The 17648-nt window shown below is 42.3% G+C and overlaps 1 protein-coding gene across 2 annotated transcripts; it reads right to left on the bottom strand.

Annotated features, from left to right (window-relative positions):
- Positions 1–2931: 2931 nt before the first annotated feature.
- gap43 (growth associated protein 43) lies at positions 2932–15673 on the bottom strand. 2 transcript variants are annotated; one of them, XM_034202806.1, is made up of 3 exons: positions 15381–15673; positions 8000–8660; positions 2932–4195 (listed from the first exon to the last, which is right to left on the bottom strand). In XM_034202806.1, exons 1-3 carry the CDS (start codon positions 15408–15410, stop codon positions 4116–4118), a joined length of 771 nt encoding a protein of 256 aa, XP_034058697.1. In that variant the 5' UTR covers positions 15411–15673; the 3' UTR covers positions 2932–4115. The 2 variants fall into 2 exon arrangements, with proteins under 2 accessions (XP_034058697.1, XP_034058698.1); XM_034202807.1 differs by having other exon boundaries at positions 8000–8657; positions 15381–15662.
- Positions 15674–17648: the final 1975 nt, after the last annotated feature.

The following is a 17648-nucleotide window of genomic DNA, read 5'->3' as shown; positions in this document are numbered from 1 at the left end:
ATACACAAAATAACCATTTCTCTCAAATATTGTTCACAAATCTGAAAAAATCTATGATAGTGAGCACTTCTCCTTTGCCGAGATAATCCATCCCACCTCACAGGTGTGGCATATCAAGATGCTGATTAGACAGCATGATTATTGCACAGGTGTGCCTTAGGCTGGCCACAATAAAAGGCCACTCTGAAACGTGCATTTTTGCATTATTGGGGGGGGTCCGAAAACCAGTCAGTATCTGGTGTGAGGGGTAGGGTTAGGGTAATGTTGTGAATCGAGTGGCCCATGGTGGTGGTGGGGTTATGGTATGGGCAGGCGTATGTTATGGACGACGAACACAGGCCACTCGATTCACAACATTACCCTAACCCTTTTTTGTGTATATAGAAAATGTTTTAGATCTTTGAGTTCATCTCATGAAAAATGGGAGCAAAAACAAAAGTGTTGCGTTTATATTTTTGTTCAGTGTACATTCACTCCGCAGCTGCTTATAATCAGCTCATCACGGGCGTTGTCTTTAACCTATGACATTCACCTCATTCTCCAGCAGCCAATCACTGTGCTGCAGCCAAACTTCAAAATGGTTCTCCTCTCTCCTGCTGTCAGCTGTGATTCCAGGTTTTCATGCTGCCGCCCGCCTCCTCCCCATCCACCACCTTTCATCATATCCAAAGACCTCATCACACCTCCTCTTCATCCCATCTCCTCATCAAATCCAGATCTTCAGCATCATCACCAGTGTCTAGACCCCGGGGGGTTCCATATGCTCACGGCTGCATTTCCCCCTTTAGATATACGATTTCAGGATCGGGGTCTAATCGCCAGAGACTTAACATTTATCATGTGTCAATCAAATGTTCTCTAAACTAAATGAAGTGATTGAAATGGGAGCTGCTGTAGTAACATGTTTCACCACGAGATGTCAGGACAAACCAAATGATGCCATTGCTGTTTTTTGGGATTTGGCACAATGAGGAAAAATCACATTATTCTGCATCATCATTAGCCTTTTCTCTGAGTTTAGAGATGGGAATTGAAAAATCAATCCTGGAGCACACGTTTTTTCTAGCTTTAACCCCCACACTTTGAGAAATGAGAAAAACTCATTAGTTCAATGGGGTATAACCCCATTGAAAAATATTTAATAAATATCACTGTTTTAGGCCATAAATACTATGTGCAAAAAAATTAAAATGTTTCTGGCATTATATACTATGACTTGTTTTAATGCAAAAAAGCCTACTGTACTGTGAATTTTTTTTTGACTTACTTTGACATTTTTGAACTATAACTTTGTTTTGACACACTATCCTATAACTACTATTATGACATACTATACTATGCTATTATTTATTTGTTACTATGACTTCTTTATTTAGTTTTTAATGTGACATTTAACATTTTAATGACACTGACTTTGACACTACTATACTGTAAACTAGTTTAGTTTATTAATTTACTATGGCAGCCAGATATTTCTCAAAGATACAACACACCATTCACCTTGACAACCTACTACAATTAGTAGTTCTTCACAGTTCCATAAAGTTCTTCAAGCTTCTTCTCTGGGCTGTTAACGTTGTGCAGTGGTGAGCATAACAAACACGTCCTGTTGAGGGTGATTGGACAAACCTTTGAGAAAATATAAAACTCTTATTCCTTCTTCATCAAATCAGTTTTATTAGCGCAAATGTCACACAAGTTCTCCTGAGACTAAGGTTGGTAATCATATTGACCTTTAACTCCATGCTATCAGGAGTCATTAAACTTGAAATCCCAGCAAGTGCATGTGCTCTTGCATAAATCTTTGCTAAAAGACCTCTCTCTGATTGAAATCATATCTAATTGAAAGTGCAGTAATATTTGGTTTTTGATCATGTATTTGAAATATTGCATGTAAAACATTTCAGAAACAACTTGTATTGGACCTTATAACATATATTTGTATATATTAAAACAATATGATTGTTAAGGTCCCCTATTATCCTCTTTTTCATCAATGTATTATAGGTCACAGATTTAAACAAAACATGTCTCTGAAGTGTTTGGCACGAAATACCAAACATCCCATAATCCCCTCTGTTTCAGCCCTGTTTCAAAAGTGCTGATTCTCTGTCTGTTACTTTAGATGAAAATAAGGAGCCACTCCCCACGCCCCTCTGAGAGATATTTGGCTAAAAAGAACACAATGGTGCTCTAGGAGGAGATTCAGGTGATAAGGTGGGGGGGGGGGGGGGGGGGGGTTATTGGCTAATGGTTACACAAGCCAAAAAAACGTTATGACATCATAAAGTGGCCAAAATCAGCTCATTTTCAGACAGGTTTATATATATATATGGATCATTTTTTCCTGAAACTTTCAGAATCTCTTAATGCAGAGGGGACACATATTTATGTATAAAAGACATGAAAAAGTGGATTTTGCATAATAGGTGACCTTTAAGTACTCTGCTAGAAATCCTGTATTCTGCTCTCTGGTAGATATGCCTTACATTTGGCAGCATCAAGACACACCTGAATACAGGTGATTAGAAACCTGATTCATTATAGCCAAGTTTGTCATGTGATTTTAGATGTATCTTCCTTAAGAAGCTTAAACCCAGGATAAGACTCAGAAGCAAAATATGACAGTGCTTGTTGCATCCCATGTATGTCAGGTGTTGCCTCTGCTAATTAAATATGTCTAAAATAGTGGTAACTAATGTATAGCCAAATATTTGCTAATATTCATGATTGAAAATTCTCAAGCCTTAAATTAGGTTTTGGTGCATATGAGAAGATTTAAAGCACTCTGTGTGTTGCAGATGTTCTTATCTATATGTTGGCATGCAAATGGATTAAATATGCCAGATAGTGAGTCAGTCTTGCCTCCAGATATATTCCACCCTCTGAAGTGACACAACATTTGAACATGGCTTTAAACAAACTCCACAGTTTATGATGGTAATTGGCACATTTGCTTTATTTTGAAAACAGACATTGAAACCATTTGTTTTTTTTCATATTTTTTCTCACAAGTTTGAACTCCTTGATGAGGTTGAAACTGGACATTGCACTCACTGGAACATGGGAAAAGTATTTTTGTTTGCTCATTTGTTTGATATTTATTTTTACGTTTTTTTGCGTAACATCAGTGCAAGAGTATTTTTCCAATTCATATAAACTGTCATAACAACACCAAAGACATCAAAAAGAAGCTGCCACACCTCTTAAGTTTCTGTGACTGCGAAAAAGTTCCTCTCAGAGGGAGAGTTCCCATCATGCATCTGGTTCGATGGTTCATGCTACTGTTCTTACTTTTGGTTGGCAGAACACAATTCGTCATGTAAAAGTCAGTTACACCAGTACTATAGCTGACTCCTATATTTTATTATATGCGTATATCATTGAAATGGCAACAGGTCCTTTACTGTAAATGTGAGTAGAAAGGGAGTCTGAAAAAGGGGTGTAAACCAAGCTTGAATGACTCAAGCAGAATAGAGAGTGAGTAATATTCTTGTCCTATATGTGTTTTTTGGAAAAAGGATAAAGCTGCCCAACTGGAAATGTCACACATTTAATAATACATTCTATTCTCCATTTGATGTGTCAGTACATTACCTATTTGCTGTGTTCTCAATTCACTTGTACTGTCTTGAAAACTAGAGTTGCATTTTAAAACCGGCGTGTTTTTGTGCGTGCATTTGCAGAATTACAGATCTTTTTTGCAAAGTGTGTTTAAAGAAAGTGCATTGCAATGCAAATAAAGTATGGTGCATTCACAATGCATTTGAAATGTGTAAATATCCAGTTGGGAGCAATCATTTTACCATTGATTCACTGACATTAGATAGTGAAAATCAAATCTGATCCTCTTCATCAACATCACCATCAAGTTAACAATCATTTTTTCATTATCAACAACATCATTCTCATCTCCACCTTCTCATAATATTAGCTTGAGCCAAAAAACGTAACGCTGGAAACTCCCCCAACATGAGAAAATCATTGCCACACAAAAAATGACAAACAAATAGAAACGGACTGCCTTCACATTGGGAAGGCAAAGAGCAACCTTTTTAGATTTTGTTTTTTGTGTTATTCTTCATATTCTTAATTCTGCTTTCTTAAGGTTTGCCTTAGTCATCCTTGGACTCGGTGCCCTCCGCCACTGCATCTGCCGGGGCGGCCTCCTCTGCTTTAGACTCCTCTGCAGCATCTGGTTGGAGGAAGGGAAGCAAAGGCAAAGCAAGAGGAAAGGGAGATTTTAGGGTGGAGAGAAGGGGACAATAGATAACAAGGTGGGTTGGGGAGAAGAGAGAGAAGGACAGATTAGCTTGTGGAGAGGAGGTTTTACATTACACAATGTCTGAGATTGGTTGGAATAATAAAGCTCTATAGGTCTTCTGAGATGAATATTTCACATAAAGTACCAGCTGCTACGTTTGATGTTTTCAATATTTCACCTCTAAAGGATCTCTGTATAAAAGAGCATACGGTAACAGTTCAAAAACTGTAATTCCATGTGGTACACAAAATGTACACTACTAAAACTGAGAGCATGTTTGACAGAGATATGCAACTTAATGTCTGACATCCCACATTGCCTAAGTAAATACTAAAGGAAGAGAGTGCTCCTAATGGACCCATGAAGCATTTGAACTAACATCACAATGCTAACAGAAGCATATTTGGCTGTCACATTGAATACTGTGAGAGGCACACACAAATCGTTGTTGTAACACAAATCCATTGGTGGCTTACTAAGAGGAGAGTACTGCTGAATAAGGATTCATGATACATTACTAAGCCATAAGTATTACAGTGTGTTGACTGATACTGTCCTAATGCTCCTGTACTGAATGATATTTTGAAGCTTCAAACATATTTCTATTGTTTGTCAACTGTGTACAAAATAATTTAACAAAATTCCTAACATGTTTATATTGTAATATCGTCATGAAATACATGGGCTACAAAGGTTGTAGGACCTGTATTGTATTGGACTAGTGCCCTGAGAGCAATGATCTCATACCATGGTGATCTCATACTCTCTTAATAGAATGAGGAGACATCAAAGAATGACATCATTGCATTAGAGATTGGGGTGATGGAGTGCATGTGTGTGTGCGTGTGCGTGCGTGTGTGTGTGTGTGTGTGTGTGTGTGTGTGTGTGTGTGTGTGTGTGTGTGTGTGTGTGTGTGTGTGTGTGGTGTGTGTGTGTGAGGGCAGGGCAGAGAGAAAGGAGTGAGGTAATCTTGTTTGTGTTGGTACTCACTAATGTGTGCGAGTGTGACTCAAGACAGTATGATCATTCAGGTAAGAGGTGATTATCTCGTTAGTATGACAGACTTAAGTGTTTTTTACAGTCACTGAACTGCGTGATGCAAAAGCAATTTCACCCAATTCGGAGCGCCAAAGCACATCAGTTCTGGTATTCTGACAATAGTGTCACCTCACCTCTAATTGTAATCTACACTCATGTTACAATTAGTTTGTATCAATATAAAGACAAGCTATTCAATATGAATATGAATATAAAGTACTGCAAGGCTTTGTCCTTGGTCATTTTCTTTGTCTTTGCTACCGCTAGTGGTCAGAACAGTGGAAAAGGAAGCAAATTATATCCAACTTTTCCCTCAAACTACTGTATTACAAAAACAGAGGTCCTCTAATTGAATACAAAAGAACAGAGAACAAAAGGTGCTCTTTACTGCACTGTTTCAGCACTTTAAACCACTGGCAAATAATGTGATTATTACTGCCAATTGTAATCTAACTTGACTGCTGCATATTCATTTCAAACATAGAAGCATGTAAATGCTTTTATTTAAAGTAGACTCATACAATATTGCTGTTTGACTGAGTTTTTACTATCTAAAAAATATATTTTAACACCACTGTTTTTTTTTTTCATTACACAGTACAGGTACTATGTAACAAAATGGTTTCTCTGCATTTGACCCATCCTAGTGTTAGGAGCAGCGGGCTGCCATTATGAACGGCGCCCAGGGAGTAGTGTAGGGAACGGTGACTTGCTCAGTGACACCTCGGTAGCACTTGGTCTTGCCGGGGCTTGAACTGGTGACCTTCCAGTTGCCAAGTCCCTATGGACTTTGCCACCACCGCCCTGTTCTTAGTTTCTGCACTTGATCCCACTTCGATCCCTGTGATAACAGTCTTTTTGCTGCTCGCTCAGCATACCAAAGACAAAAACATATTGGGAAGCTGCCTCTTGTGTTTTTGGATCCAAACTGAGGATATTTTCTCCATTGTTGAGGACTTGCTTTTCAAGCCTTGCTTTTACATAAACGTATTGTCTCTACAATTTGTATTTATTGAATAATTACACTACAGCTTAATCTAAGAATTTCAATTTGATGGATGATGGTGGAGGCGGTCATGGAAAACATCACGGATGTGTTTTATGTCCTTGGTATTAAATACTTCATGTTCCATGTAGTCCTTTTTTGACTGCTATTTCTATTGTCTGCATTTTGAGCTATATGTCCTATATGAAAGTGATATATTATGCAGTGCACTATGGCACTATGACATGCTATGACAGTTAACAACTTGGTCAGATGTAACTAAATAAAGGCAGTCACACGGACTATCCTAGGTGAAGAATCTGGATTATACCCTCCTTAAATAATTCAGTCACATCATCGCTACACAAATCTAAACCAAGTGACTTAAATATTGAATATTGAATACAAATGTTGTAAAGCAGACTGTGGCCAGCAGTGGATTCTTAATTAGCACTTCTTTGTCATGTAGTGTTTATGACAGGCTTCCCCAGTGCCGATCGTGACCAGTAGGCTTCATTAATCATTCATTGAAATCAGAGCACCTGTTATCCCGCTCTGCTCCATGCAGGGCAGCTATCCCATCGAGGTAGTAACTATGACAACCAGGAGACAGTGCTGCCTAGGCGACCTAGTTTCCATGTAGTTCTCCAGTTGCTCTGTGTGTGTGTGTGTGTGTGTGTGTGTGTGTGTGTGTGTGTGTGTGTGTGTGTGTGTGTGTGTGTGTGTGTGTGTGGTGTGTGTGTGTGTGTGTGTGTGTGTGTGTGTGTGTGTGTGGTGTGTGTGTGTGTGTGTGTGTGTGTGTGTGTGTGTGTGTGTGTGTGTGTCCTCACATTCCCATCTACTCCAGACTGAGCATGCTCCATTAACTACCTGTCTGACCCAGTCTGAGAGTCCTTGGACCAGAAATATTAATGTCAAGATGTTGTTTTTATCAAAGTTATAATGTAATTTCATGGCCTTCAAGTTTCTTTTTTGGGTATACATTTCCACTATGATTGGACGTCAAATGCTGGTTCTCTTAACAAAGATATAAACTGGTGTCAGAGGTGCAGAATGAGATAATTTCATTGGGTCATCCTTTTTCACCACTATTTATGTTTTACCTGAAATAAATGACTATAGGAGTCACGTCAATATCTTTGTCTTGGTAACATGAAACTTTATGACTCATAAAATCCATGATGCTTTCTCGATAAGCATGGCCTTGCTTCTTAACAATAACTCTGATACAATCCTATAACTAGCCCATTGTATAACATCATTCTTATTTTAGCTTCATCATTTCCAACCCCGCATTTCCCTCCCAATCTTCAGCTCATAAGTATGGGGCTTCCATCTTGCAAAGGCTGAGATACAAGGCGGCCTAATCTAATATTGAGCTGTCTCTGTGTTAACCATGAATGCTGGGTCACTGCCAAAGATCTTTAAATTCTACAGACTCAACAAACAGTTATTTCCTGCAGTGCCTGCCAAGCAGACTACGGAAAGGCTTACCTATCTTTTACAGTAAGTAATTGCTTCATGATTGGTGATTGTGTCTGGAATTATTTGTGTCTCTGAACTCGGTGACCTCCAAACACGGACACACCTAAGTGTTTAACTCAGAGGTTGTGAGAACCTTATTGTTGGTCCAATGTGTTGCATGTATTTTATTTTTATAATAAATCCTACGGTATGAATCAAAGTTAAAATAGTTTTTATAATCTGCATACCTTGTTTATCGTTTGTTTGGTTAGGCTCCTCCTTCTCAGCGATAGGGCTGACAGCAGCAGGCACATCGGCTTGTCTGGCCTCCTCCTTTTTCTCTTCACTTGGCTCCTCCTCCTTCTTCTCCTCAGCTGTGGTTGTGGTGGGACTCTTGGCGGCCACCACTGGGGCCTCCACCTCTTTGGGCTTCTCCTCGACTTTCTCTTCTGCTTTTGGCTCCTCTTTCTGGGGCTCAGAGGGCGCTGTGGCAGCCGCAGGAGAGGGAGCAGCAGCAGCTGGTGCCGCCGCCGCCGCTACAGGAGACGTGGCAGCTCCTACAGGAGAAGCAGCAGCAGCTGCAGGAGTAGATGGCTTCTCTGCCACTGGGCTTTTGGCATGGCTCGTCTCCTCCTTCTTGGCCTCCTCTCCTGCAGCTTCCTCCTCCTTAGCAGGTGCCTCCTCTCCCTCCACTTTCTTTTTCTCCTCTCCTCCCTCTGTCGCCTCCTCTGCAGCTGCAGGACTGTCTTCCTCCTTCTCTTCCTCTCCGTCTTTCATCTTTTTCCTAGTTATGTGTCCGCGGAAGCTAGCCTGTATTTTGGTGGCAGCCTTGTGGGCCTTGTCCTCGGGTTTGTTGGTGGTGCCATCCTGTTCAATCTTCTGGTCCGCATCCTCGTTCTTCTCCACCTGCTAGCCAAGAGAAATAAAACGGTAAACATCTACTCTAAGCCATCAAGCAAGTCCACTGGAAACCAGGAAGAAAATATATTAGGTTGTAACACTAAATATTTGCAGAGAATCAATCTACTGTGGGGCTTTTTATCTTGAGATGATCATCCTTAAATATCATGCTGGCAAAGAAAGGTAGGACATGGCATGAGTGGAAGGGTCAGAAGTCAGATAGAGACAAGGATATGCTGAGAGGGTTTATTAGTGAATGTGCAAAGTGTTGTATTTAAAGTCATTACTGGAGAATTTTAGACTTGGAAAAGTTGGGGTAGGGTTTTAGGACTGGTTTAGAATCAAACGTATAGGACTGGATGAGGAACAGGGTTAGGAATAGGAAAGTACACAATGTAATATTGAAAGTTGTTCCATGATATTACCTTCTGTTACTGGATCCATAGCTGTCCATCAAATAGTGGGTTGTGCTATGAGTCATATAAATCTAATGAAAAGAAATCAAATCAAATAAAGGAATGAATGATGAGCACTGAAAGTGGCAAACAAAATGAATCAGTACATTCAAAATGAATAAGAAAACAAATCAAAGTAAAATATTCTTTAGCAGAAGTCCAACCAATAAAAAGTTTAAAAGGTGCACTTTAAATGAACGTGATTAAGCAACATGAAGCAAATCAAACGTTCAAAGATCATGCGAGCAGTGCAGCATCAGTCAGCAAAATGATAAAGATGTGAAAACTGAAATCAGTGTTTTAGTCCTCCCAGTTATCAAGTCTTTGTCAGGATCAAGTGATTTATTTGACTAAAGAATGGATCTACAGCACTTTATCATCTCATATACTGTAAAGATTAGATTTAGTGCCATTGTGAATCATGGGAGTAATGTGTGTGCGGGTCGATTGTCTGCACGTAATAAATTGGATACACTGGGATTTGGAGCGTGACAAATGACTCTAGGCATTCATTGTGGTTATTCCATCCAGGCATGAGCTTGATATTGTCCTCTTGATAATGGTGCTGAAATGGATTTAGTGAATAAATAAACTTACACGTAGAACCCTCTCCATGGCATTCATTAATATCCCCTGTTTCGCTTCTAATGATACCTTCAAAATTGTCAACAGCTAAATGTGAGCGTTCCAAATTGATGCTCTTTCTCCAAAATAATGAGCCAATCTCTATTCTCTAGGTACAGTAGCTTTCTGCGGCTTCGTCTCTGGCTGCCAGGGAACGAGCTGCCTGCGAGAATCTCCTCAACATTCACTGCCATACCCCTCCCAAACCATCAAAGGTTACCTTGACAACCAGAGTGCTAACTCATCACGACGCTGTCTGCTGGTTGGTGCTATGAAAGACTATATGTCACCCTGATTGACAGTGCACCTGACCCCTCAGGGGAGCGTGCCAATAGGAACTCGTAAATCAGACGGAGCAATCAGGATGCTTAAGGAGGGGCCGTGTGTGTGATGCAGCAGCAGGGTGCGGTGCCGGTGGGGGGGGATTGAGGGGTTATATGTGTCGAAGCTGGCGTGACTGTGGCATCAGCGGAAATGGTTTTCAAGATGTGACTCAGTGGCTATATCCATCAGTCTATCTCCTGGTACCTACTGTCTCTAATAGCGTGATTATGTTGGATATGAGGTTGGACTTGGATAGCTGCCTGGGTGAGCAATCACATCTGTGTGACATGATTTAAGAGCCATAGGCCCTCAACCAACATGTCTTCTTCAGGGTCAGTGTGTCAGTCCAATATTGGAGTAGAGAGGCCAAGGTTGGTATATTCACCTCCTCCACCCTCATCCCCAGGGTTCAGGACGTAAATCCTGCCTTAGGCCTTCCTGCAATTGTTAATATACAACCTCTTCCTGAGGCAATTTTGTGCAATGTAGTATTAAAAAACAGCTTGGTACCGCTGGCTGTGAGAGGGATAGCAGAGGCTATAAACTGCGCCCTAACATTTTTTTTTATTTATGTTTAAAAGATGAACTGAAGCTGTTTACCTTACAATCACCTACTATGTGTTGAAATAAATGTTTGCAAGTGTCCTGCTATTGGAACAGATAGACAATGTGGAGACAAATCACTAGCGGCACACCCTCTGCTCTTGATGCATGCAGGTCTCTGGTAACTGAGTGGGCTTTGACCATGTCTGATGTAATGCGTGCTTACAATTGCCGAACGATTGACCCAGGCACTTCATTTTAAATAGAATTACTTACTGGCTTCATACAGTGAGTCAGACAGAAAGAAAGTGATGGATGAGGGTGTTTGGGAATATGGGGAATGACATCACTTTTGGAACAGAGTGTATGTCATCCACGTTAGAGATCTGGGTGTGTACGAGTGTAAATGTAATAAAATACCAGCAGAGTGCCAGGTGATCTCATATCAGTGTAAGATCACGGGGAAAAAGATCCCCATCCTGGATTGGCCAAAATCATAGCATGGTCATTTGAATTTGAATGCGCCATGATTTTCTGACTGCTGTAGTCTTTATTCGTTAAGCATAAGATCCAGTATTTGACCTGTCATATCACGCTTATTATGCTGTGATATATAATGTAAAGTGGTTAATGATTGAGTTAGTTGCTAAATTCAAATCGTGTATTATCTTAACAGAACATTATTGAAAATCTTTTCAGAATTCCTCATTAACTGTTCACTGAACCCTGGTCACGTACCCTCCTGCAGGCTCTTTTCCACTCTGTGTCTGTGCGGCACACATTTTCATTCATAAATACAGCGGCACCTCCCAAAGGTACTGCACACCACAAGGTACACTCATTTAAGTCTTCACAGCATGACTGTTTCAACTCTACCTTGAACAATTAGCAGTGAGGCAACATATCTGCATTATCAGGTTAATCAAATAAATGATTACAATTAGCCTGCAGAGTTTTTCTCTTGGAATATGGTCTTTCTGGTAACCATAGATACGCTTCATTAACCACTCAAAACCGTTTTATTACACAGCTAAAAGAGGAATGTTTGCAGTAAAAAAGTGCTTTTTTGTTGCATGATTATGCAATACAGCAATTATAAGAGCTACAGTATGATGTAGCAACATTAATAGCCTGCTATAAGACAGTGTGAAGGTGACAAATAATGAGTTGCATCTCCATGTTCGGAATTTAAATGTACATAGGCCTAACAAAACTCTTCTGTCTTTCCCGTCTTTAAAAGGTAAAACATTCAGTTGCGAAAAATATGTTTAATACAATCTGATCTGACAGCTGAATGTGTTAATTTTAGCTTTGTGTATCAGCTGCAGTGTGTGCGCTCGCTCTGTCTGTCTCTGTCCTTAGGTGGGCACCGGCTGTCGTGAGAACCACACCCGAGTCGATGGCCTTACCGACAAATCCATAACCACACACACACACTCACACACACCATCCCCCATTGGTGACACACAGTAAAATTCCGCCACCTTCCCAATGCCTCATTGCCGGTGTCATTAGGGACTTATTTTCACGAGGGGGGGAGGTGAAGGGAGGGGAAACTGGGGAAGACACGATGGAGTGGCGTGGTTTATGCTGGTTGAATTACCTCAGAACCACATCACACGCTAATGCACACACCAGGCGTATATATATATTCATGTTTTCTTGTTTTTTCTATTATCCATTCAAGCAGGAGACACGCTTTTCACAGCTCTGCCTGCCATGTACTGAATGTTAGCAGTAAGAGGGGAGAGAAATATTAAAAGGTAATATTTGTATTTATAATGGGGAAGCTTTGCAAAGGCCCTTTTATCACAAACCCAACAGGTGCAGCTTCTGAATCATATCACTATAAATGGTTATTTTTTAAGATTTATATAAATTAATCCTGATATTTTAAGTAATTGTAATTGTCTGATTGTAATAAAATGTAAAACACCCAAAACCTTTGTCATAAAACCAGAGTTTTCAGCAGTCAGTGAGATATTAGCTACCTAGCGGGTGGCACTCGAGTTCCTGCAATGACAACTCTCTCCTGAAAATCCCAGCATGATTTCAATGGATGTCTGCTTTTCTGCAGGAACACACTCCAGACACCAAAGAGCTAAGACTAGCTGCTGTCTGCATATGCTGAATATCTCCCTCTCCTTCTTTCTCTCGCTGCCGTCTTTCACTCTCTCTCTCTCACTGAGCAAACTGCTACCCACTCATTCTTTCACACACACACACACACACTCACACACAGACTCAGCGTAGCACCACACCCTTTTAGCCGGCTATCTCCTGCAGATGAGGAGAGGGGGGCTCAGGTGGTGACTGCCAGAGCCCCCGCTCACCATCTCTCTCTCCCTCTCTCTCTCTCTCTTCTTTGACGGTGACTTGATGAGCGTCGTTACGATCTTTTACGATGGATCTGCAAAAGATGCTCCATGGCAACTAATAAGCGGCCATATGCCAGCGTCATTATGTCCTCTGGAGCAGCCTTTAATTCAATTACAATGACTCTGCCTGAACAAAGGCTCTACAATTGCCACTGATCTCATAGGGGATGGGGCAGTTGGGCTGAGGAGAGCTAGTGGGCAAGTGGGAGTAAGGGTTGGACATAGCGCTGGGGGAATATTAAAATATGGGCTGTGGCCGCTACCACGGCTGAAGCTAGGCTCTGGGGGAAAGGGATTGGAGTGCATGGGGAGAGAGAGAATGAGCAGAGAGAATCATATTTGAGATAGCAGACTTGGGCTATATTATGGTCTAGAATTATTTAAGGGTAAGTCAAAAGAGGGGTCACGAGGGTTCGGTCTTAGTGCTAGAAAGAGGACTAGGGATGGATTTGGGGCGGAGTTGGAGAAAAGCAGATCTGGGTGGGATTTGAAGTAGTGGTTTACATTAGGAATGACAATTTTGTGGAGGTAGTAAGATCTGAGACAAGATGGGCCTCGAAGAACTTGATCCTTGATCTTCCCTGAAGAGAGGAGAGGTAGCCTCTTCTGGGGTGTTGAATTCTGCTCTAAAACGGCATAAAACTAGACAAAGCTAGCAGCAAGGGCTACTAAATCAAGCGCTAGTAGCCACTCCCATGGTGGAGATGTTACAACAGCACTTAACACTCCACAATGGCAGCACCCACAGCAATACTGCCACATTAAAAAAAACTGAACCATGCTCTTTGCTCATCCATCCATGAAGATATCGGAGTGTGTCTCGATTAATGTATGCCTCTGTTCCTCAAAAGCAGAAGGCAGGAGGATAAGTGCTCGTAGGCCGGGAAGATATTTTCTCCTTTGAGGCGCACGCTCGATGCAGTGACATTGCTCTGTGGGAAAGCCGGTGCCTCACCCACATGGCTGCATCGCGCCGGCTTCCTGTCTTTTGATCTTTCTCACCTTTGCGCTCGCTACCCTTCTCTAACATCATCCCCCGCTCTGTCACCACCGCATTTCTTGACGGTTGTAGCTACCATCCAGCTCCCTCGTTGCCTTTCTGCTTTGCTGCATGCCTGCCTCTCCCTACCTTCCCCCATACCGTGCAATCTCCCTCCCTGATTCTGATCTTTTTTTTTTCCACCTCTGCTTCTTTACCCACCAGGTTTCCTTCTCTCACCACCTCTCTTCCATCCCCCCCCATACCTCCATGTGCACCAGCTACACTCCACCCTGACTCTCGTTCTCTCCCTGCCCGCCTGCCTCACTGCAGCCTGCTCCTCCTGCATGTCTTTCAACTGGCCAGCCTTGCTTCCTTTTCTCTCTCTCTTCCCTCCTTGCCAGAGCGTATATGACTCATCCCAGATAACATTTAAGAAGCAATCAAGTGGCATCAGCATCCAGCGTGATATGAGTCTGATAAAATCAAAATCAGTCTGAGATAATAGCAGGAAACCGGCGCTGAACAAATAATAATTACTGCTACTGAATTACAGAGTGAAACACAGGAGAGTACCTTCTTCTCCACTCACCTGCTTCCATGCAACACCTTCTTTTTTTAATATTCTCCTCTTCCACTGAGAATAGCCATGGGTTATTATAAACTCCCAAACAGCAGCCTTTCACACCCTTTAAATGAGAGCACACTTCATAGTACCCTCAATTGACAACATCCACTTATACAGCTGGAGGGCTGTGATAATCCATTTAGACTCATTTATTCCCATTGTATCCCCCTGAGGCCACTGACATGATGGTGCTGCTCACTCAATCCGTACCCCACCCTTTTTTTCCTCTCTGTGGAAATGTACTTTCCTGTGTCACCCATTTCTGCTCAAAATAACAGAAGTACAAACGATACATTTTAGGCATCAATTAAGAGTACAGGCTGCTCTAATTAATATGAATCATCATTAAGAAAGGTAGATTAGTTAGAGTTCCTGTAAAGCTCCTGAAGATATGAGGGAGCATTTCAGAGACGATACAGAATCTATCAAGTGCTTTTCAATTATCTTTCACTTTTGTCAAGTGTATGATCAATACAAGGGAATGCCGGGTTGCCCAAGATCGAGTTACAGTCTTGTGCCTCGCTCTTCAAGTACAGTGTGAGGTCTGGGAGGCATTGTAGCAACATCCATTCATGCGGGATAATCACATTAACTAGGCGTGTCTGGGCTCTGTGGATAGACTTCTATGAAGACAAGCTAGGCCAAAGCAAATTACACCAACATTTCCTCTAATCCCTCCTCAAGCACACTGATCTGACTCCAAGCCAAACAGTCACAAAGTTCAGAGTTGAGATTCATCATTTTGTCATTAAGAAACAGAAGGAAAATATTGATAAAAGCAATTCGTAGCAGTTTTACCGGTTTGGTTCTTCTTATGCAGCACAGCATAGTTGTAGTTGTTGTATCCTCCCTTTTTTCTTCTCTGCTTCTTTCTTCCCTTTTCACTTCTTCTCTCTCGCCCTCTCTCGCTTTCGTGCGCACACACACTCTCTCTCTCTTTCTGGCTGTATTAACAGCTAAGTCGCCGAGTGCATTTACACATCCCAGTTTGCACACACACGCTCTTCAGTCGGTCTGCCTGGGCGCACCTCTCTCTCTCTCTCTTACTCGCAGCCTGACAATGACTACAAGCCCACCCTTTAAACCCCTCCCTTCCCCTCTCCCTCCATCCCTCTCTCCTCCCCTCTACCCTTCACACTATCCCCCCTCCTCTTCCTTTTTCTCCTCCTCCTCCTCTTCTTGCACAGTGATGAACCCCCCAACCTCTTTTAGATCAGCACTCCTCTCTTCTACATCTTCTCACCCTCCTCCTCCTCCTCCTCTCTTTCAGCCTAGCTCTAGCAAAAGCTGCGGCCCCACCCTAAAAAGGCTCTCGCTCACTGACTGACTGGATACTTCCAATTTCTGCTCTGATGCATCCTTTTTTTAATGTCTTTATTTGTGTTTCTCCCGGCACTATGCCTTTGTTTCATCCCCTCCCATTTCTCACACATTTCTGTAAAAAAAGAACAATAAGTCGCCTCCTCTTATTGCTGAGGCTCCAGGCTACTGTGTTATACACTCTCTGGATCTCTGCGCAGTCATATGAGTCTGTGTGCTCTGGGCCCAGATTGCCACCAACATGCCAGAAGCATGTTTTCTGGCTCAGCCGGCAGCATCTCTAGCCAGGAAGTACGTGTGAAAGAGAGCAGTGATGATTGCAAGGCGAATGCATGCACGCACGCAAACACTCACTCTGTGCTCTTAGGACACGTCACCCGCAACCCCCCGCATACCCAGCGCGCTCTGTTCTCATGGAAACACCAGCAGATAGACCATAAGAGCAGAGGAGGAGTATGCGAGAGAGAGATATAGAGGGGAGAGGAAGGGATGAAGGTAGGAGGAGAAGCAAGAGGGTCGGGTGTGGCAGGCAAAGCAAACTGCCTCTCTTTCTGTCTTCCCCTTTTTCTCCCTTTATGGCCACAGTGTAATTTAATGAGAGGGCATACATAATCCCCACAGCTACATTTAAAACCATTACTGTACAGTGAGGCTTGGAGGTGCATGCTCATGCAAACACCCACACGCTGTATTTGTCTTTCATAATACACACTCACACACTCATTGTGGTGACAGAAAAGTCCCCCCACCCCCGCTCTGACACCGGTGAGCTACAGACACAATGAGGATGGAGGGAGGGATGGAGAGCAGGAGCATAGACAGAGAGAGGGATGGGTGGAGGGGAGAGGAGAGGAGAGGGAGGGGGCAGTGTCCTGAGGGGTTGTACTCTGCTATTCTTCTTTCTTACAGGATTATTCCACATCAGGTTCACTGAGGGGGAAATCATTAACCTGCACCGCTGAGCCTTCCCGGTGGCCGCTGCTGCCGCACAGGAACATCTAGCAGCGTTCCTGGGCTGTGCTTCATCATCACTATGTGTCATCAATAGCAGACTGTATGACACAGAGGCAGTAATCCTAAAGGGTTCTGCTGAGTATGCATAGTCTTTCTCGGCACCGCCCCGCTTTACTCCAGCTATGCACATTCATACAGCTGCCAGCTCACTGTCCCCCACCAGATCACTTTACTGGAATCACTACCAGAGATAAGTGTATGGCTCAAGTGGACCGACTGACTTATTACCAAGATTTCTCTTAGCTCCGAATTACAGATAGGTGAAGAATTAAAGAGCTGAATAAATGAGTGGACAACACAATGATGAGTGAACATGTTGTGAAACATATGGTATGGCTCAGTCACCAGGTAAGAGTGGGGGTGGTGGTGGCGAAGTCGATTGGGACTTGGCTTGGCAACTGGAAGATCACCAGTTCAAGTCCCGGCAAGACCAAGTGCTACCGAGGTATCCCTGAGCAAGGCACCGTTCCCCACACTGCTCCCCGGGCGCCGTTCCAAATGGCAGCACACATCCTAACACTAGGATGGGTCAAATGCAGAGAAACCGTTTCCCCACGAGGATTAATAAAGTATATCAAATCAAAATCAAAGAGTGGTAATTATAAGTTAATTCAATTGCTGATTAGCAGAATAAGAGACAATGACTAGAGTTTTAATAATCTGATTGTCTTGTTCTAAAAAAAAGCCAACAATTTACCTTTTGCTCTTTTTTATGTATCATTTTATTCAAAG

Source organism: Gymnodraco acuticeps, unplaced genomic scaffold (genome assembly GCF_902827175.1).
Source record: "Gymnodraco acuticeps unplaced genomic scaffold, fGymAcu1.1, whole genome shotgun sequence".
Lineage (NCBI taxonomy): Eukaryota > Metazoa > Chordata > Actinopteri > Perciformes > Bathydraconidae > Gymnodraco > Gymnodraco acuticeps.
Note: the sequence above shows the minus strand (reverse complement) of the source record. Positions and strands in the feature narration are given on the sequence as shown.